This window comes from Caretta caretta, chromosome 3, assembly GCF_965140235.1.
Source record: "Caretta caretta isolate rCarCar2 chromosome 3, rCarCar1.hap1, whole genome shotgun sequence".
NCBI classification, from domain to species: Eukaryota; Metazoa; Chordata; order Testudines; family Cheloniidae; genus Caretta; species Caretta caretta.
The window spans coordinates 60064292-60086138 of NC_134208.1; the positions used below are offsets into that span (position 1 = coordinate 60064292).

Sequence of the window (21847 nt, forward strand, 5' to 3'; positions counted from 1 at the left end):
AGTTAGGAGTTTCAGAGTAACAGCCGTGTTAGTCTGTATTCGCAAAAAGAAAAGGAGTACTTGTGGCACCTTAGAGACTAACCAATTTAGTGTAGCTGTAACTGAATGTTACAGGCCAAAGGACTTTTTTACTGCTAAAGACCTAGGTTCAATTTACGCTTACATCACAAGTGTCAGTCTAGTCTGGTCCCTAGTAAGAATTTATCTGCATTACAACCAACAGATAATCTGGCCTAATTGGGAGCTGTTGTTCCAGGGAGGTCGAAAATCAAAAAAGCCATTACTCAGGTGAACTGGCAGACCTACACTGGAAAGCATACATGACATTTGTTTGTAGGCAATACCTCACTCATATAAGCAGCAAATAGAGACGCTAAGATAGCAGTAAACAAACATAATTTTGCCTCTTACTTGTTCTCCCTTGCCCAGAGCTTTGATTTCCCTCTCCATCGGCATACAGAGCCACAACGTTCACAGAGTAAGGAGTGTCAGGGGTCAGGCGCTCCAGCACAACATTGTGAGTGTTTGCTGGAACCACAATCTGGGAGGGAAAAGAGGGTGAAGTGAGAGTGACAGGTCCATACAACATCCTAATACAGCTAACGCCTTGTAAAATTATTATTATTCAAATTAATTATCAGTCATTTATATTGAAAGGAGGAAATTTGGGAGCCTGATCCTGTTGTGTATTTTCCAACTACAATAATGCAATTTTATAGGAACCAGCCAGTACTGCTTGCCTAACACAAAACTCAACAGCAGGAGATGCAATTATGTGGCAGTAGAATACAGAAGTTCTCATTCTGCAAAATGACTTTTTTTCTAAAATGCTGATAGTTTAAAACCATAATTATTGTACGTATTTTGAACATGAAATGTTCATGAAAAAGTTGTGACTGGTAAAGATAGAGACATGCAGAAATCCAGAGCAAAATATTGCTCCATTGTGGTTTAGTGACATATGCTAAGGATACATTTTCAAAAGGGCCTCTATTAGGTCTCACACGTTTGCGCAGTTATAAGTACTCACACTTGACAGATGCCAACAATACATTACAAATTCTGACAGGTTCACACAGACGTTGAACTGTTCATAGTGCACATATTTGTATCTGTAGAGTGTGGGTGACAGTCTACACATACAAGGGCTCAGGTACCCCTAAAACTTCTTATCCAAATCAATGCATATATAAAGTCCTAATTTTATATCCCAAGAGAGCCCTGAAGCCATTCCCACATACACATAAATAGTCTTTGCTTTGTATTTCTTATGTTTAAAAATCAATATTCCAATTTAATTTCCTTTTGTTGGCAATACAATAAAGGATTCTCAATAGCAAATTTAAAATGGGTGGGGCTTTTATTCTTTTACTCCACTGAATGGTGCGATTACATACAGCACATTAAATTCATATGGAAATGGGGTTTTCAGCAGAGATGCCGCATGCAGATAGATTACAATCCATGGCACAATGAGGGGGGAACGGGGGCACTGGGCACCCCCAGCCCCAGGGGAAAGTGAAGTAGACGGCACCAGGAATCTCCAAGAGGGTGGGAGGATTGAATCCAGGCTTTTGGTGTTTCTTGGAGAAGCAGAGATGCAGCAGGAAGATGGGGTCTAGTGGTCCCAGAACTGCCTGGCCTCTGGTGGGGATGATGCTCTTCAGCCTGACCACCCCTCTGGGTAATAGCTCAGGGCTGAGTGAGGGGAGAGGAGACCATGGGGCTAGGTGTGGGGGGAAAGCTTGGAGCTGGTTCTGTGGGGGAAGAGCATGGGGCTAGATGGGGTACAACGGGAGGGGAGTGCGTGTAGAGTAGGGTGCTAGATGGGGAACATGGATCTGGGTGCAGCAACAGCGAATGAGAACTCAGGGCTGGGAGCAGGGGCAGCGGAGGTATGGATACTGTGTGGGGTTGGGTGCAGGGGAAGAATGTGGGGCAAAGAGTATGGTGCAGAGCAGGGAAGGGAGAGTTCTGGGCCTTCTGCTTAGGAGAATTCTGCTCGCACCCCTGGTTACAACTGTTTTGTTACTACAAGTCAGTGATCATTGGAGGTGACATCCTCAGAGCTTCTCTGAGGAATACTCAGGAGGCTGAATAACTTACAGACTCTGATGGCCTTGGGCCAACCAGCGGAGCGTAGACAACTCTATACTGTTGTACTGGACCCGGTGCAGGTTCCCATCGGACATTCAGGGTGTTCGGTGTAGGGTTGTAAACTTGTATGTTTCTTGCCGCTCCTCTCACCACTAAGCCAAGGATATTTTAAATAAGTGTTACAGAGATGAGTACACAAGAATAACTCTGTTCTGTCCGGACACACATAGTAGCACAAAAAGGTGCTAAGATAACAGTTCATCTGTCTAAGGTACTTATATGGCCTTCATTACCACAGTATCTGAGCATCTCACAGTCTAATGTGTTTATCCTCACAAACACCCATATCAGGTATGCAAGTGCTCTGGTCTCCATTTTTATAGATGGAAAGCAGAGGTACAGGTAGACTAGTGAATTACCCAAGGGCATACAGAAAGTCAGTGATGAAGCAGGGAATTGAACTCATGTGTCCCAAGTCACAGGCTAACATCCTAATCATTGGAACATGCTTCCTGTCAGCAAAAGCAGACTGAAAGCCTTCCTTACAGAAAGCAATGAAGATTGAGTACGTTGTGAAAGTGAATCATGATACACTCATATCATGATCAATGATACACGTGAACATCATTCTTATGTACCTGCCCTACAATTAACTCAGGATCAGGAAATTTGCAGAGGAAATGTAAAGTAAATTAGGACTATACAACATCTATAATTTTGAATTATTTATATATAAATCCTAAGATGTTATGAATAAGACCACTTCACTTACAAGTTCTCCCAATGTCAGATACACGTCCACCATCCCCTTCCGGGTAAGCTGGAACCACAGTTATTTTGTAAGGTGTGTCAGGCTGGAGAGATCTCAGGATGATATAATTTGTGTTCCCTGGTACTGTTGTCTGTTGGTTTAAAAAAAGTGGTGAGGTATTTAAATAAAGGATGAAACAATTGAGCATTTCAAGTCCGACTGTTACTGCAGATGTCAGTTTAAACTATTTTACATTTTCTTAATGATCCCAAAAAGGAATCTACAAATGAAGTCAGTGGGGCTACTCTGATTTATATCAGCTCAAGGTATCTGACCTAGTAATTATTACAAATTATATTCAAAAGCACATTTTCTTTTTACTTAAAGGCATAGCTACAGCCACATCTGTGCAACTTAACATGACAGACTGCAACTGCACGTTGGTTTAGAAGCCTGCTTCTGATGTCAAGGACCTCTGTGTGCTTCCTAGGGTCATCTGTTAAAAAGGAAGTGACACTATCTTTTCCAAAATTGGAACACAGGAGAAACTTGAAACTGAAACTCAGCCAAAGAAAGAAACATTTGGCTGGATAATGTAAAGATAAATGTCCATATTCCACCCAATTTACACACAAATTATGAGTGATGGCTGGAAATACAAGATGCCAGCTGAAGAAACTTTCTTCTCCTTATGAAAAGCTATTTATATGGATACTGGAACTCTGAAGCAAAATAGCAGTTTTCTGGGTAGAGGAGAGTATCTTAGGCAAAACCAATGCAAAGGACTAATAGTGCTTTGTCAATTTAAAAGTCAAATAGTTAAAGGGAAAGTTATTATTTAATTTAACTTTTAATTTAATGTTTATTACTCCTTCAGAATTACTTTCATTCTATTTATTCTATTCTACACAGGTTTTTATACTTCCCTCATCATTGTACTATCTGAGCACCTTCCACCAGTGCATTGAGTAACGTAGCTAACATCTGTCACATCTAATTTGTTCTCTCTCTCATTCTCTCTCCAGGCAGGGAAATGTGGGTGCAGTGGAGTGTTTTGCTGTGGTAGCAGGGGTTTTGTGCTGTTGACTGTTTATTATTTTTAAGTGTGCACCCGCTGCTGTGTGTGTTTCTGTTAGAGGAAGTAGGTCAAAGAAGTGTGCCTTGAACTTAGGAGTGGAAGGGGGTGAGGTTTGTGATAGTCCTTAGTTCCTGAAGGAGTTTGTTCCACAGGCCTGATAAAACTCTGTATTTAAGATTTATATTCCATTCCCAGCAGTGATTGTTATTTGCTATGCTACACATTCCCTTGGAACTGACCTGGACTAATGGTGGACTTAGGACCAGATCCCACTGGTATCAACTCCAAAACCCGCAAGGATTGGTTTAAGACAAGGATTTGGCTCATAGCGCTATATCTCAACTCAGTTATTTTTAGAGTTCAGTACTAATAATATCACATAAATAAGTAACATTACATACTTGTAAAGGCAGGTAGTAACAAACATCTCAGGTTAATACAGTAATACCACTTAGCACTTATATAGAGCTTCTCATCAATAGATCAGTGCTCTCTGAAAGACAGATAAGTGGCACTATCATTATTTTACTGGTGGGAAAACTGAGGTACAAAGAGGTGAATGGTAAGATTTTCAAAAGTGATTAGGCTCCTAATTTCCTTTTACAAGGTGTGATGTAGGCACCTAAATCACTGAGGTGTTTTTGAAAATGTTACCCAAAGTTACTTGAATAATGTCATACTATCGGTGGCAAAGATGGGAACAGAAATGAGATCTCCTAAGTCGTTATCCACTAGCCCATCCCCTTATGACAACATTCATGCCCATATATTTTGCCTTCAGAAGGAGGAGTGCAGGAGTTGCTGTGGAATACAGTTGCTCCCATGTGCTAACATCTAATCGCTGAAGATTTGCTTCTTAATATATTACATTTAAAAAGTGGTATTAAGTCATGAGCTCACTGACTTCCATGGAACTACTCTGAATTTATACCAGTGTAGCAGAGAACAGAATTTGCACAAGGTCTATATATATCCTTGTATTGGGGTGAGGCACTCATCATTGTCAATTTTTGTTCAGGGGGTTATACTGCAACTTATCTGGGACAACTAATAAGACCCACAAGAATGATTACCATTTCCTCTGCACCACCTGTTGTTGGCACATAATATACTTTATACTGGCGAGGACTTCCTTCAGCATGATCCCATCGTACACTCAGCGTGCTGGTGGTTGGATCATACACCCGGAGGTTCTTTACTGTGTTGAGTGGCTCTGAAATACATTGAAAGCCCTGTCAGACTGCTGAAATCACACTCCCTCTCAGGCAAATGCACTACAATTAACACAGAGAATGAAGCACACGTACTATGAAGGGAGGGGAAAAGATTTCTGATGTTTTCAAGTTGTGGGGTAGGGACAAAATGAGGTGGATTATACTCCAGAAGGTCCACACTATGAGACCTACCCCCTCACCCCCTCCCGCAAAACTAATCGATCTGCTGATCTCCAGCGCAAGGTATAAATGGTTTCACAGCCATTTGCTAATGGAGACACCACAGACAGTTCTTTTACTTACTGGTCTTGCCCCTGCCTGTCATCCGTCCTCCTTCCCCATCCACATACATAGACGATACAGTAATAGTGTATGGCGTGTCGGGTTGCAGCTTCTGTAGTACGACACTGTTCTGCCTCCCTCCTACCATGGTCTGGAGTAAAACAAAAATGAACCATTAAAATCACTTATTTACTAAGTCTTACTGCTCTAGTAAAAAATGTAAGTATTCGATACACACAACAGAATCCTGTATAGACTACATGGGGCATTGCTCCTGTCATGATCAGAAAGCTCACTAATAAATTAAACAGTAATTATATTCAGTTCAGTGTGGCATATTCATTAAGGCTGGTTTTAAAAGACTACAGTAATACAAAGACAGCATTTGTTAAAAGATTTCCAAATCTATATATAACAATTAAATATAGACCTTCAATCTTTTTAGCGGCAATGTAAAGGAATTTCTTCCCAGACGGGTCCTGATCCATAGCCCATCAAAATCAATGGGAATCTTTCCATTAATTTTCGAAGAGCTTTGGAGCAGGCATATCATGGCCATTGCTCAGGTGTATTTCAATAAATGATTATAACACTTTGTAGAGCTCTAAAACATAAATAGTTGTATAATATTAAAATCATGGAATTCTAGCCTCACTTTCACACATTTCGTTGCATGTTGATTCTAGAAATGTCCTAAACATTTTTGCTTTAATCCAAAAAGTACAATAAATCTTCTACTTCAATTATACTTAGACAGTTAACCATGTGACTTCAGCCCTTATCAGATCACATAAGTAAAGATTTATAGTGATGTGAGAATGGCACCACTCTAGCAGGCTCAATTTTCTTTCATTATGTGAAATCGGTGTTTTTATACATCGCTCAAAGTAGCCTAACAATCTTCTTATACAATTTGTACATTTTAACAGTCTACTGAATTCAGATGTTTATGCCACAGCAATTAGAATCTGTTGAAAATGGAGAACTCCCAAAATGAGTAAGCATTTAGACATCTGGACATTTTACTGGAGTCCAGATGTTTTTAACCTAGTGCCCATCCACTGACATATTCTAAATTTCAGAGTAATCTACAGTCTTTAGCAGAACAACCTTTAGCATATGCTAACAAAACAAGAAACTCAAATAAATGGGTTTAAATCCTTGTTATCTGTATACAGTTACTAAGGGCCAGAGTTTTAAAGGTGATTAGGTAGGTTCCTAAGTGCCTGCCTAACTCCTGTTGGAAGTAAGGCAGCCAGGTGCTTTTGAAAATACCCTCTTTAGGTGCCTAAATACCTTTACAAATCTGGTCCAAAGTCACTAGTATTTGCCCAGATCCTGGGGTGTGGCTTTAAGCCACCTTTCTCTTCCCTGGTCATGGAGCTGTTGGGCGCCCGACCAGTCTCTCAAAGCAACCTACAGCCCCTTTTTGAAAATTTGGCTTTGAAAGTTTTCGATGAGGTACTGATATAATCCAGTAGTACCAGCAGTTTAATAAAATACCTACACCAAAAAGGTAGTCAATAAATTACCATCATATGGCTGGTAATGATTAGCAAATATTGATTTTGTTGATCAATATACCATGAATCCAAAAAATATATATAATGTATTATATAATATAAATGTGAGGCTTGGAAATGGCCACCTGGGTGATCACTAGTCCAATGGTTCTCAACATTTTTGTTCTGAGGAACACTCTCTAGGAGGAAGTCTCCTCATGGATTATTTCTTCTCCCAGTCCACTACAGATCTGCTCCCTAGGTGGGTGAGAATAATTGATCTAGTCCATCCCCTGTATCACTGGAAGACAGAGTATTCATAGATTTCTACAGAATGCCTCTTCTTTCCCTGTCTCACTTGAAAACCATCAGTTACAGATCACAGCCCCTCTTGGCAACTCATTCCCTGTTTAATTGACCTTATCACTGTTCTCTCTTGTTTACTGACTTTTCACTTTCACTGCACTGACTGTTGAAAACACACTCCCTTTTTGTTAATTCCTCACAGATATTTCTAGGCCTTTCTAACATACGTTGCTGCTTATTGACATGGGTTTGGATTTTTGAAGAATCACATATTTCACATTTCAATTCAAATATATGCTGTTCATAGAAAAGTAAACTTGAATGTGAAAACATCCAGCCAAATCTAAAGTAAATACCATACTGTGAACAGACACAATGCAAAAAACAGCTTCCTAAAAGGATTGGTAACCTAATAACTCTTTCCTGTACTGTTACTGATTTTTAGCAATAGAACTGGCTAAGTCTGGTTATTTTGAACATTTTTCATAATGAACCAAAAGGGTAGACAATCAACTGGCCATGTTATTAATCAATAGGATTTGGTTTTGTTATTAGTAGCATACATTTCAGGTAAACTGGGTGACAAGCGGAGGGGCTGGATCAGTGGTTGCCAAACTGTGCTGTATGGACGACCAGTGGTGTACAGAGCACTAGCTGGTGGTCTGTGAGAAGCTGGTCACATGGTGCTGACTGTCCTCCTTGTTTACAGCACCTGAATCACATTAAAAGAAGCTAAACGACCTTCAATGTTTTCCTAATATTACTTTCTCTCCTAAGCAGTTGCTGTAGTTCCATAGAGCTGTTACGCATTCACTACTGGAACAGCCGGTGGTCCACACTATCTTGAATTAGTCATCATGACACAGTCCCTCTATTAGCATGTGAACCACACAGTGAAAATCTCAGACAAGCCCTGGACTGGAAGACGTTTGTGAATCACAGTTCTCTAGGACTTATGTTTTGATATTTTTATTTGATTTGTACATATTTAAGGTAGAAATATAGCTAGTTTTACTTTATTATCTGATCTGTACAGATAATGGGATGCAAGACCATCTCAAGAAAATTGATTTTCCACATGGCCACTTTTTTCCCCATAGAGAACATATTAGTTTGGAAATTTATATTTAATACATAAATACCATATTTATTTTGACCATAAATTTTCATCTAAAAATGCCCCTGATTAATATCTGCACTGCTCTGATTTGAAACTTAATTGTTCTCACACACTAATCTTAAGAACTACATGATCAAATTTGTTTTTCATGGTCTAATAATTATAGTGCTTAAAAATTAGTTACCGATTGTTCAGCGCCATCCCCAGTTGTACGCTGGTAAGTGATCCTGTATCTCTGCACTCGGCCACTGGCTGGATCCCACTTTACAGTCAGGCTATTGGAAGTCGCATTGTACACCTGAAGGTTTCGTGGGCCGCTCTTTGGTGCTGAAGTTATTGAAGCACAGGTTAAGCACACAGTTCAAACAAAGGGTCAGATTCTGTACTCAGATGTGTGCCAGGATGCCACTGGCTTCACTGAGCCAGGCATGTGAAGAATTTGGCCCAAAGTTTTCAGAATACAACAAAGAAGAGAATTTAACTGGAATGTTAGTAAAATAATAAAGCATGTGTTAACCATATGTTTAGTATCATTCCAAATACAAAATTATATTTATTAATAAGCTGAGATCATCGTAAATACACTATTCAGTTTTAAATGGGAATTATGACTTCTTTAAATAACATGAAACCTGAGAATTCAGGTTCTTACCTTGTGTTGTTGGACGTATTGCAGGTACTAGGAAAAAGCACAAGAATTTTTGAGAAGTATTGCATATATGCCTTTAATTCTAATTTAATAGCTAATAATAATAATAATAATAATAATAATTAGGCAGTTAACTCACACGATTAACTCAAAAAAATTAATCACAATTAAAAAAACTAATCACAGTTTTAATCACACTGTTAAACAATAGAATACCAATTGAAATGTATTAAATATTTTGGATGTTTTTCTACATTTTCATATATATTGTATTCTGTGTTGTAATTGAAATCAAAGTGTATATTATTTTTATTATAAATATTTGCACTGTAAAAATGATAAAAGAAATAATATTTTTCAGTTCACCTCATACAATTACTGTAGTGCAATCTCTTCATTCTGCAAGTGCATCTTACAAATGTAGAATTTTTTTTTGTTACATAACTGCACTCAAAAACAAAACAATGTAAAACTTCAGAGCCTACAAGTCCACTCAGTCCTACTTCTTGTTCAGCCAATCGCTAAGACAGACAAGTTTGTTTACATTTACAGGAGATAATGCTGTCCTCTTCTTATTTACAATGTCACCAGAAAGTGAGAGCAGGCATTTGTATGGCACTTTTGTAGCAGCATTGCAAGGTATTTACGTGCCAGATATGCTAAACATTCATATGCCCCTTCATGCTTCGGCCACCATTGCAGGGGACATGCATTAATTAAATTTGTGACTGAACTCCTTGGGGGAGAATTGTATGTCCCTTCCTCTGTTTTACCCACATTCTGCCATATATTTCATGTTATAGCAGTCTTGGATGATGACCCAGCACATGTTAATTTTAAGAACACTTTCACCATAGATTTGACAAAATGCAGAGAAGGTACCAGTGTGAGATTTGTAAAGATAGTTACAGCATTCAACCCTAGGTTTAAAAATCTGAACTGCCTAACAAAATCTGAGAGGGAGGAGGTGTGGAGCATGCTTTCAGAAATCTTAAAAGAGCAACACTCCAATGTGAAAACTACAGAACCTGAACCACCAAAAAAGAAAATCAACCTTCTGCTAACGGCATCTGACTCAGATAATGAAAATAACATGCGTTGGTCTGCAGTGCTTTGGATTGTTATCGAATAGAACCCATCATCAGCAACAATGTGTGTCACCTGGAATGGTGGTTGAAGCACGAAGGAACATATGAATCTTTAGCATATCTGGCAGGTAAATATCTTGCGACACTGGCTACAACAGTGCCATGCAAATGCCTGTTCTCAGTTTAAACAAGAAGTGGGCAGCATTATCTCCTGAAAATGTAAACAAACTTGTTTGTCTGAGCGATTGACTGAACAAGAAGTAAGACTGAGTGGACTTGTAGGCTCTAAAATTTTACATTTTTATTTTTGAATGCAGTTTTTTGTATGTAATTCTACATTTGCAAGTTCAACTTTCATGATAAAGAGATTGCACTACAGTACTTGTATTAGGTGAATTGAAAAATACTATTTCTTTTGTTTTTTACAGTTCAAATACTTGTAATAAAAATAAGTATAAAGAGCACTGTACACTTTGTATTCTGTGTTGTAATTGAAATCTATATATTTGAAAATCTACAAAACATCCAAAAAGATTTAAATAAGTGCATTCTATTATTGTTTAACAGTACGATTAATCGTGTGATTAATCACAATAAAATTTTTAATCACTTGGCAGCCCTAATAATAATAATAATAATTAATAATACACATTATCCCTTTTAGGGAATTGATTACTTACATGTCCGCTCACTGCCAATCAAGTCATCACTTTCGGATTCATCAGGATAGATGGCAGTAACTGAGACATCATATAGGGTGTCTGGGTTCAGATTTTCGAAAACCAGAGTATTTTCATCGCCATTTAGGATGGTCTGGTCGTGGGAGGAAAGAAAGGAGATAACAGAGCATTTTTCTTCACATTGTGACATTTTAGTTGGCTGCAAATATTGGATCAGATCCTGAAAACCTCTCCACATACAATTCCCACCGAAGGGTTTCCAAGATTGAGGCCATTCACAAATTTAATTTCAGATAAAAAATAGTGCTCTGAGAGTGTCCTAAAGAAAACTGCATGTTGACTATTCATTCCTACCTCCTGCTTTTCTGTTCCACCATAGGGTCCCCAGGTGATTCTATAGAGAGCCACATCTGGAGCTCCATGGTCCCAAGTGCCTCTGAAACTTTGCTTTGTTACTTCTGTGAGTCTGAGATTGACTGGTGCTGGTACAGGCACTATTATGAAGAAGGAAAAATACTTCTCAAAACAAACAAACAAAAGATACAGCCTATAAACTAAGAATAATCACAATCACAAAGCTCCATTAATAAACAACTTTCTATGCAACAGAGTATGCTCCCAGACACATTTCCAATGACTTTAATAGTAAATTGTAGTGTTACTCAGCGCTTATACAGAGCAATTTGTCTTTCATACGGCCAGGTCCTCAGCTAATATAAACTGGCACAGCTCCATTGACTTCAGTAGAACTACACCGATTCATAGCAGCTGAAGTTCTGGTACATAGATTTCCCAGAAGGTATAATTAGACCATCTAGTCTGACCTCCTGCATAAATAATCCTTAGAACTTCACCCAAGAATTCCTGCACTGAACCCAATATCTTGTGGCTGAACACTTTCCTTGATGAGCTGTTTTTTCTATCACTGACAAAAAATCTGCTAGGTTCAAAAACTTTTCAGTATCAGCCTTCTTTTCCTTGTGTAGGATCTGAGTATTTTATAAAAGGGCAGAGGGCTATTCCCATTTTACAGATGAGGAAACTGAGACAAACAGTGGCTTATGCGAGGCCACACAGTTTATCAATGACACAACTGGGAACAGAACCCACATGTCCTGATTCCTAATGCTATGCCTTATCCACTAGACAGCTTCAGAAGTTGCATAGGTCCCAGAGAGCAGAATTCTGCCCTCTAAGCATTTTACTTAATAAGAAGAATTTAGAATTCTCAAAGTGAAGGTTTAAGAAATGGATTACATGATATTGCTGCCTAAATTCTACAATAAAATGCAGCACATTTTGCTTAAACAGAATCTAAGAAAACATATTTAATAGCAGAGTTAAATTAAATATTCCCACAACTTACAAGTGGTAGCTTTAGCAGCTACTGGGATAGATTCTCCTTCATCATATACTGCAACGAGTTGTATATCATACGGAGTTTGTGAGAGAAGACTAGAAAGGACTGTGCTCGTTTTTGATTTATCAACTTCCACCTAGAAACAAAAATAAAGGCAGCAGAATTGTAAATTGACACACAGTTAAGTTTCTGTCCCTATACATGCACATTAATATATTGTAGTCATTGCTACAACAAAAAAGACCAAGATATTCTGGGATAATTTTGCACTCCTTTTCGGGGTGCAATTTGTACCTACATTGTTGCACCTGCACTTGAACTGTGGGTACAAATCTGGGTACTCATACCTCTGACTACCTGACTGTAGCTGCTCAAACGACTTGTTTTGCACCAAGTACTGTAACTGGCACCTAGAGTTAACTTCAGGTCACCAGGGCCTGATGAAATACATCATAGAATTCTCAAGGAGCTGACAGAGGCAATATCTAAGCCATTAGCAATTATCTTCAAAAGTCATGGAAGACAGGAGAGATTCCAGAGGACTGGAAAAGGGCAAATATAGTGACAATCTATAAAAAGTGGAATAAGGACAGCCCAGGGAATTACAGATCAGTCAGCTTAACTTCAGTACCCAGAAAGATAATGGAGCAAATAATTAAGCAATTACTTTGCAAACACCTGGAAGATAATAAGATAAGTAAAAGTGAGCATGGATTTGTCAAGAACAAATCATGTCAAACCAATAGCTTTCTTTGACAGGATAACAAGCTTGTGAATGGGGGGAAGCAGTAGATGTGGTATATCTTGACTTTAGTAAGGCTTTTCATACTGTTTCACATGACCTCATAAAAAAACTAGGGAAATACAACCTATATATAGCTACTATAAGGTGGGTGCATAATTGGTGGGAAAGTAGTTATCAGTGGTTCACAGTCAAGCTGGAAGGGCATATCAAGAGAGGTCCTGCAGGGATCAGTTCTGAGTCTGGTTCTGATCAATACCTTCATCAATGATTTAGATAATGGCATAGAGAGAGTACACTTATAAAGTTTGTGGATGATACCAAGCAAGGAGGGGTTGCAAGTGCTTTGGAGGATAGATTTAAAATTAAAAATGATCTGGACCAACTGAAGAAATGGTCTGAAATAAATAGGATGAAATTCAATAAGGACAAATGCAAAGTACTCCACTTAGGAGGGAACAATCAGTTGCACACATACAAAATGTGCCTAGGAAGGAGTACTGCAGAAAGGGACCTGAGGGGTCATAGTGGATCACAAGCTAAATATGAGTCAACAGTGTAACACTGTGGCAAAAAAAGCATACGTCATTCTGGGATATATTAGCAGGAGTGCTGTAAGCAAGACACAAGAAGTAATTCTTCCACTCTACTTTGTGCTGATTAGGCCTCAACTGGAGTACTGTGTCCAGTTCTGGGTACCACATTTCAGGAAAAATGTGGACAAATTGGAGAAAGTCTAGAGAAGAGCAACAAAAATGATTAAAGGTCTAGAAAACATGACCTGTGGCGGAAGATTGAAAAAATTGGGTTTGTTTAGACTGGAGAAGAAAAGACTGAGAAGGGTCATGATATGCATTTTCAATACATAAAAGGTGGTTAGAAAGAGGAGGGAGGAATATTGTTGTCTTAAACCTCTGAGAATAGGAGAAGAAGCAATGGGATTAAATTGCAGCAAGGGCGGTTTAGGTTGCTCATTAGGAAAAGCTTCCTAACTGTCGGGGTGGTTAAACATTGGAATAAATTGCATAGGGAGGCTGTAGAATCTCCATCATTGGGGATTTCTAAGAGCAGCCTAGACAAACACTTGTCAGGCATGGTCTAGATAACACTTAGTCCTTCCTTGAGTGCAGGGGACTGGACTAGAAGACCTCTCGAGGTTCCTTCCAGTCCTACGATTCTATGATTATCCATGTACAAAAATGCAGACGCAAATTGCACCTGCAAAAAGAACCTCGGCCCTTTTGACAACGTACTTTATTGTCAGATTTCCAGGAACAGCTAAGTCATTACACTGAGTTATGATCCCTCAGTACAAATATGCACAACCTGTATATCACTCAGCACAAACGGCTCTAGGGGTGCAATTGTGTGCTGTGCCTCCTGGAAGAGCAGCATATGCAGCTGCAGTCCAGGGCCACAGGGGCTAAAATGGCTTGAAGCCACCTTCGTGCCCTCCTGACTTTGAGGTGTTCCAAGGGTTGTGTAGCCACACTTAGAAAGCCTGGATTGGTTAAGTTACCTCGGCCCATCTTTGGCTGTCTCTGGGCAGCAGAGCCACGCAGAGTGTCCAGTGCTTGCTGCACAGGAATTTTCCTTTGGCCAGCTAAGGAGCTTTTCCAGTCCCTATGTAGAATCAAGGGGATCAGGGGGAGAATTCCAACCCAAGTTTGTAAAGCTCCCAAGATGTCAGTACCCTTTTAATGATATTGCAGCTGCCAACAGCTGATGTTCTCTGTTTTTACTACCTGTTTCTAATATTATATTTAAGCTTCTTACAGTAAAACAATCTTCAGTTAGTTGCTAAAATGCTTTCCACCTACCTCTTTTGGTTCGTCTCCCAAAGTTGTTTTGTATCTCAATAGGTATTTGCGGACTTTTCCTGGGGCAGGATCCCAAATGACATTCATGCTGCTGTGAGTAATGTCTCTAACCCTCAAGCTTTTGGCTCCAGCTAAAGGTACTGTAAAATAGGAATAATAATATACAACTACTATTCTCAAAGTGGAAAGGAAACTCTTCTTGCATCTTTTTTTGTTAAAAAAAAAAAAAAAAGCCAAAAACGTAACAAAGGGAATCCCTGTTTTGGCCACTTGATGAGTCATTTCAACAAATTATCCAGCCACCACAATAGTTGAAGAACTGTACTCTGCTCATGTTGGCGATTTCAAAATTACTCAATTGGCTGGAAAAGGGCTAGAGCTCCTTCTTATAAACATAATTTCAATGCCATTTAAAGGAGGTTGGTTTAATTAGAAAATACAGGTAACGCCTTTTTAAATAAATACCATTTCAAATGTGTTTATTGCTTTTAAATAAGCCTTTTGGCACCCAAATCCTAGTTACTATATTTAGGTGAACAGTCCCACTGAACTCAATGATGTGAGTAAATCAAGCAGAATTTAGCCCTTAGTAGCTACAGGTAATGTGAGATAGTCCAACTTTTCCTTTACCTTTAGCCATCTTCCACTTTAATTGTTAAAATACTAAATCTTTTTGAAAAGAGGTATAAGTAGGCTCACAATAAAATAAATCCACTGTAATCTGCTGTTTGCAAGTTGTTAGCCAAATTGCCCTTCCTTTATCAAGCTCTCATGAGCTCAATACGGGAAGCCATATTGTTTTTTTTTTTTATTTAGTTCATTTTCAGTTAAAGTGGCTTTATGACCCTTCAGAACATTTGCAACGATGAAAAATCCATACTTAGAGAAAAAAAACTACAGAAAGTGACAAAATAAATGCCCCGCTCCTCCCACCCACCCATCGCTCCTAAAATATAATGTAAGTTATATATTACTGATACAACATAAAACAAAGCAAGAATTCAAGAAGCCCTTACATGTCACTTCCTGAGTGGTGAGTGGGTCACCGCTGAGATCGCCGAACTCTGCATGAATAGTTAAAGTGTAGGCAGTATTGGGGATGAGGTCTACCAGCTGAACATCATTTACTGATGACCCAACTTGCATCTGTACGTGAAAGAAAGATGCAAGGTGTTGAAAAATAAAAGAAAGCAGAAAGAAAAAGCAAACAATGGTTTAATTAAAAGAGAAAACTTTGTTTCCAAGATTTACACTACATTTACAACTTCCTGACTGATGTCATTGTATATAATACTCCAGTAAATGTGCTGCTCTTCATAAATACCTGCCAGACATTTCTCACTATTATGGGATACCCTTGAAAATTAACAGCTTTTTGTGGGGACCCGGAGGGGAGAGACAAGTTACAGAGAAGTAAAGGTAACTTTCCACACCTCTTTTTCTACAGCTGGTATTGTGGCATTGAGAGGTTCATACAATAACCGATAACCAGTAGCTCCCCTGAGAGGTTCCCATCTCACTCTCATGGAAGTCGAGCCAATGTCATAAGCATTCAGGTTTCTGACTGTAGGGATTGGCACTGTGAAAATATGAAATTATTCATTTTATTCAATCACTTTATTTATTACTTTTCTGCCTACTCCACGGCCTTTTAGCATTATACACCATCCAGCAGTACTACAGAGAATAGGTCACTTGGGAATAAGGAGGTATAGGGTTAGTGAAATAAGGAACCCATAGATTTTGTTGTTGTAAGTGGTGATTAACTTAAAGAATTAGTAACAGTCATATCTTTTTTAATGTTTCCAGGGATTTTCTGTTATAACACTAATTTTCAAAATTTTAACATTCTGTTCCAAAAGGACAAAGCTGCATTTTGAAGTGTATATTAAGATTCTTGAATATTCTAAAGTTCTACCTCAATTAATATTAAATGTTGATTATCAAACCCAAATGTAACTGGCTTCTGGATATGTACATATAAAGGGAACATTTTTGTATCTATTTTCTTTACTCTGTTATACAGTTTTCTTACTCTGTAAAAAACTACATAAACAGTAAAAAAGCACCTCAAATTTTAAAGCACTAATGTGAATAAATTAATTTGGAATTTATAACCTGCCTAATGTAGAGCAATCACATATGACAGAAGTGAATTGCTAATGATCAACATGTTGACAGGCTCAGGATGTCACTCTATCTTGCATTCAGTAACAACATACATATTATCAATCATTTGAACAGCTGATAATGGAAACATGAGCCAATCTATGCCCATACGCACAAAACTGATGTAATTGCTCTGAACCAGGCACATATTAATGCTCTAAAATCAGAGTCAATTTGAGACAACATTTTGGCTGCCTGTAGCAAGAATGATCTGTGTAATATAGAGGTGCACAGATGGAATGAAGGCATGTATTTGACAATTTCTGGACCATATTCCCTGAGATTATAAATCGTTTACTGGAATGTTTCTCCAGGGCTCTGGCCAAAGAGGACTAGTAGAGCAGTGTCTTTATGAGTTTGGAAGGAAGCCAGAGTCAGGGCAGACAATTTCCACCCTGCAGCTGTCTCTTATGGCCACAACTTTCCAGGAATGGTTATATGGGCAACTCAAGGACCAAACTACCATTTTATGTTGTCAAGAATTATTGCAATAATAAGTGTTCTACTGAAGGACTATCATTGGTGTCACAGCAACTTGTTAAACACATTGTTCACACTGGAATTCTAACTTACCAGTTGTTTCTGTGCCACTTAGAGGTTCACTGCTTTCATCTTCTACCACAGAGAACACTTTAACAACATATTCTGTTTCAGGTTTCAGGTTTCTCAGAACTGTAGTAGTTTCCGCTCTATTTACATAAAACTACATAAAAACAAAAGCAATGTTAATTTAATTTACCAAAGTCATCTTCAGTCCTGCTGCATATTACTCTTGCATCAGTGGAGTTGCACTATAAATAAATTCATCCCTTAGTCTTCTGCATGTTTAGCTTTTCAGTATTCTGCCCCCATTATGTTTGAAAAAGCAAGTTGTAGGGATTTAGGCAGACATATGTTTTCAATAAGGTTACACATGTGTAACAGTGTACAATTAGATTTAAATGACTCCCTACTATCATAGTTGGCATTTATGCTACACCAATGGCTCTCAAACTTTTGTAATGGTGACCCCTTTCAGACAATAAGCCTCTGAGTGTGACCCTCCCCCTTATACATTAAAAACACTTTTTTACATATTTAACACCATTATAAATGCTGGAGGCAAAGCGGGGTTTGGGGTGGAGGCTGACAGCTCGTGACCCCTCCATGTAATAACCTTGTGACCCTCTGAGGGTCCCAACCCCCAGTTTGAGAACCCCTGTGCTACACATTATTCGGTTGAATGGGGAACATGCTTGGAAATTTAATATTCAAATTCTTCTTCCCTGTTTTTGGACATAGAATTTAGACAGTATGGCACCACAGAAAATCGAGACCTGTAGAGCACATGTACTGTACCCAGTGACATTAGCAACAAGAATCAACCAAAAAGAAGCAAAATGTCTTCAGAATAAAATGCCATTGGACAAGCAAGGTATAAAGTCAATATGTGCCAGAACGGCTGCACTTGCCCTAACCAAAGAACAAATCCTGAAGAAAGTGCTAGTTTTGGCCGAGTAAAGCCTGAGTCAGATCTGAGTATGGATTTAACAGTCTTGCTCCAAGATGCCACCCTCTGACACTAACCTAAATACTATCTCACAATCTGTAGAGCCCACCATACCTTTTGCTTTAACCATGACCCAGAATAAGGTGTACTAAAGGGCCACTACTCCTAGTTGATGATATGGTCAGAGAGTTTTCATGAACGGACTTGATTAAAGGAACATCTGATTGTGGACATATGAACCAGTGGGCATTACTAGGAAACATAGACAAGTATTTTCTAAGGTATATTAAACTCCAAGTTTCATAATTTTAAAATATCCAAGATCATCTATAGTAAGAACCTCATTTCTGTCAGGTTTTTGAAACACTCAGCAAAAATAATGTAACTTGCTATTGTGGCCAGGAATATACCCCTTTTGTAAGATGCCTCCATGCTCTTTGAGACAGAAGTCCTTTCCCACCTCATGTCACTCCACAAATAACCAACATTCTTTCAGATTAACACAAATCTTAAATTGGTACAATGCTGTCTTGGCAGAATCTAGATGAGAGAAACTTCAATATACAAAAGTCTGTTCATATAGATAAAATCAGAACAGAGACTCCAGGTACTAACCTGCTGAGGTGGGCCTCCAGAAACAGGGTAGTATTCAACCCTGTATCTATCAACGCTGTCAACGGGTGCAGTCCATGTCACTCTGAAAGAACGAGGTGTCACCTCAGAAGTCACCAGATTGGAGGGAGGCGACAAACTACCTATAGCATTGAAACAAATAAAGGGAGATGCTCATTAATGAGGAAGTTCACCAGTGATGGGAATGAAACTCAGAATAATACACAAGTTCAACTGCTTTGAAAAAACATTTACTGCTGCTCTTTGGTGGTATTTCTGAAATGAAGCCTCACTTCACCGGGGGAGCCCTTACAACAGCAATGACAATGATAGCCCAGCACCACATCATTACGTGGCTCTGTGGGCAGTAGCCTTCCTAACAGACCTATGCAAGTTCCGTCTCCTTCCTACCCCACCCTGAACATTAACATTTGATATGGAGAACTCTAATCTTGAGGGGCTCTTTACCAGGCTAAGCTTTGCTTCTGAGCTGTAAGCCAGCCAGATTTCACATTTCAACAGTGCAGTCCTGTTAAAACTCTTCCTGGGTTGAGTAACAGTCAGCCAGGAAAGAACCTTCCCCCGCCCCCTCCCCATATAAGGGGAGACACATCAAACAACATCTTTCCCATGTGCCTGACCCCGGGAATAAAGCAGGCTTAGACAGCCGCGTAATGCTGGTGAAGGAAAAACATGGTTGTTATCCCAGGTGGCTTGCACAGCTTCTTTAGGCCAGTAGCTGAAAAAGCAGATTGCCTTGACAGTTCCCAGTTAGCAATGAAGGAATTTTAGGCCAATTTTAAAGCACATAAACTGGGAGAGGATGAATTTGATTGAAAAGAAAGACATACCTGGGCCTTTTACACTATTACACAGATTAATCGTTAAGTCATCAACAATATTAACGAGGAAGGAGAAATCAGCAACGTTGTAAACATGGGTATCATCTGGATCTGTTGCAATCTGCTTCAACTCATTTTCATCCGCATTTTTAATACCTTAAATACATGACACATAAACAAGACTTAAATGAAGTGTAATATTGCTAAGCCTCCCGCACCGAAACACATCATTTCTATCGCATTCAATGGATTCAAGTGCATTACTATTGACCTATTATGATCTTTTAAAACTCATCTCTACATTCAATATTTCTTCATACAATACTTACCAATCGCATAAAGTTCCACTCCCTCATCCCTGAGTCTCTTTGAAGGAGCCACTATATCGTCTTGTGATTTGCCATCAGTGATGAGAACACCGATTTTGTGAGCTCTAGGCCTCAATCCGACTTCTGGTTTGAAATTGTCTTTTAGGATGAAACTCAAAGCCATTCCTAATGTGACATAAAGAGGCAACTGGTGAGCACAGTACACTATTAAAAATATACCTTATTGGCAAACAAATGTATTTCACCATAGCCATCACTGACCACATAACTCCCCTCTTTACATCCTTTCAAGGGCTGTCCATCATCTTCCACATCAAATTCAAGCTTCTCATCCTCCCCAACCAAGTCCTGCACCACCTCTGCCCTTGTCAATATCTCTGCTCCCCATTCTTCCTCCTCTCCCTTTTATACCCTTCCCTCCTGCCAAAATCCCCACCACACCACCCCTTTTTATCCCCACACTTGTCTTCATGCTGCCCCTTGTGCACTGAATTGCCTTCCCCTCTTTTTTCATAGGCCAAATTATTTCATCCATCACATTCCTTATCCACCCAAATTCTCCTCCACCAAATCCCTCCTTAAAACACACTTCTGCAGAGAACCCTTGCCTTTGGATGCTAACCTCAGCAAGACTTTCCCAACACTTCAAGCTTGTGCCATCACCTTCCGTATTATAGTACGTCTGAACAGTTTTAGTCATGTCCAAACTAGACTGGAAGCATCTTTGGGCAGGGAATATTTTATGATGCACAGTGCTGAGCTCATTGATAATACTGACCAGATGATTTATGGCAATTACTAGAACATTTTTAAATATAGCTTAAGGAAAACTAAGGGAATGTAATGTACCTGTTAGAGTATTGCCTCCTTTGTATGGTAAGTTGGCCACCGCATCTAGTAAACTCTGTTTGGAACCGTAAGTATTTAGGTGCCATTCTGTTCTGGGGTCTCCACTATACTGAGCAAGAGCTGAAAAAGCCATTATCACTCGGTTACTACATTGTCATGGAACAGTTATGTGTCCAGACCCCTTTTATATCTGCAAGACTTACCAATCTGCACTTTGTCAGGACCAATATCAAAGACTTCAACAATACGAGCAATGAAGTTCCTGACTGTTTTAAAATTTGGTCTCCCGATACTCCATGAACCATCCACCAGCAACACAATATCAGCTTCTGCTCTGGTAATACACTCCAAGCCTGCCACACCAACCAGAAAAAAACCATGTTATCCATATTAATCCATGCAGGTACTTTATTTTCTCCTGCCCTCTTCTACACTACATGATGTACATTGAATTGAGTTACTGACTGAAGTACTTCTAGTGTTATCCACTAATGCGCTGTGGCCTGTCAATACTAGCTACTGATCCACTATTCATGAATTATTTCCATGGTACAAGATTTATTCATTTCCTCATACACACATCCCTCCTAGAGGGACCTCTTCTAACGTGTCAAAATTAATGAAAATGTTTTTCCCTACTATGATAGGCTTTACCTCACTTGATCTTTATTCATAGAAAATAAATTTATTTCAGATTCCTGAGGGAATAGAAGTTTAAGATAATGACTAATCTGGTAGTGGTATAGCCCTATATTTTGAATGAACTAAACGCAAAAATTAAAATATGTGAGCATTTTCAAATGATCCAGATTTACATTATTTTAGTCTAGAATCAGGGGCTAACCTAATGTCCTGTTTTCAATTATAC

General features: G+C 39.0%; 1 protein-coding gene across 1 annotated transcript in view; it reads right to left on the bottom strand.

The window, feature by feature from the left end:
• COL12A1 (collagen type XII alpha 1 chain) overlaps window positions 1-21847 on the bottom strand; it is a 132978-nt gene that overhangs the window by 54317 nt on the left and 56814 nt on the right. The window contains 19 exon segments of the mRNA XM_075126534.1: window positions 412-541; window positions 2107-2249; window positions 2870-2999; window positions 5000-5139; window positions 5444-5573; window positions 8535-8677; window positions 9003-9029; window positions 10768-10900; window positions 11122-11261; window positions 12134-12263; window positions 14690-14829; window positions 15706-15835; window positions 16123-16268; window positions 17432-17561; window positions 18963-19102; window positions 19811-19957; window positions 20131-20295; window positions 20980-21099; window positions 21183-21332. Of these exon segments, the coding sequence (XP_074982635.1) occupies window positions 412-541; window positions 2107-2249; window positions 2870-2999; window positions 5000-5139; window positions 5444-5573; window positions 8535-8677; window positions 9003-9029; window positions 10768-10900; window positions 11122-11261; window positions 12134-12263; window positions 14690-14829; window positions 15706-15835; window positions 16123-16268; window positions 17432-17561; window positions 18963-19102; window positions 19811-19957; window positions 20131-20295; window positions 20980-21099; window positions 21183-21332 (2514 nt within the window).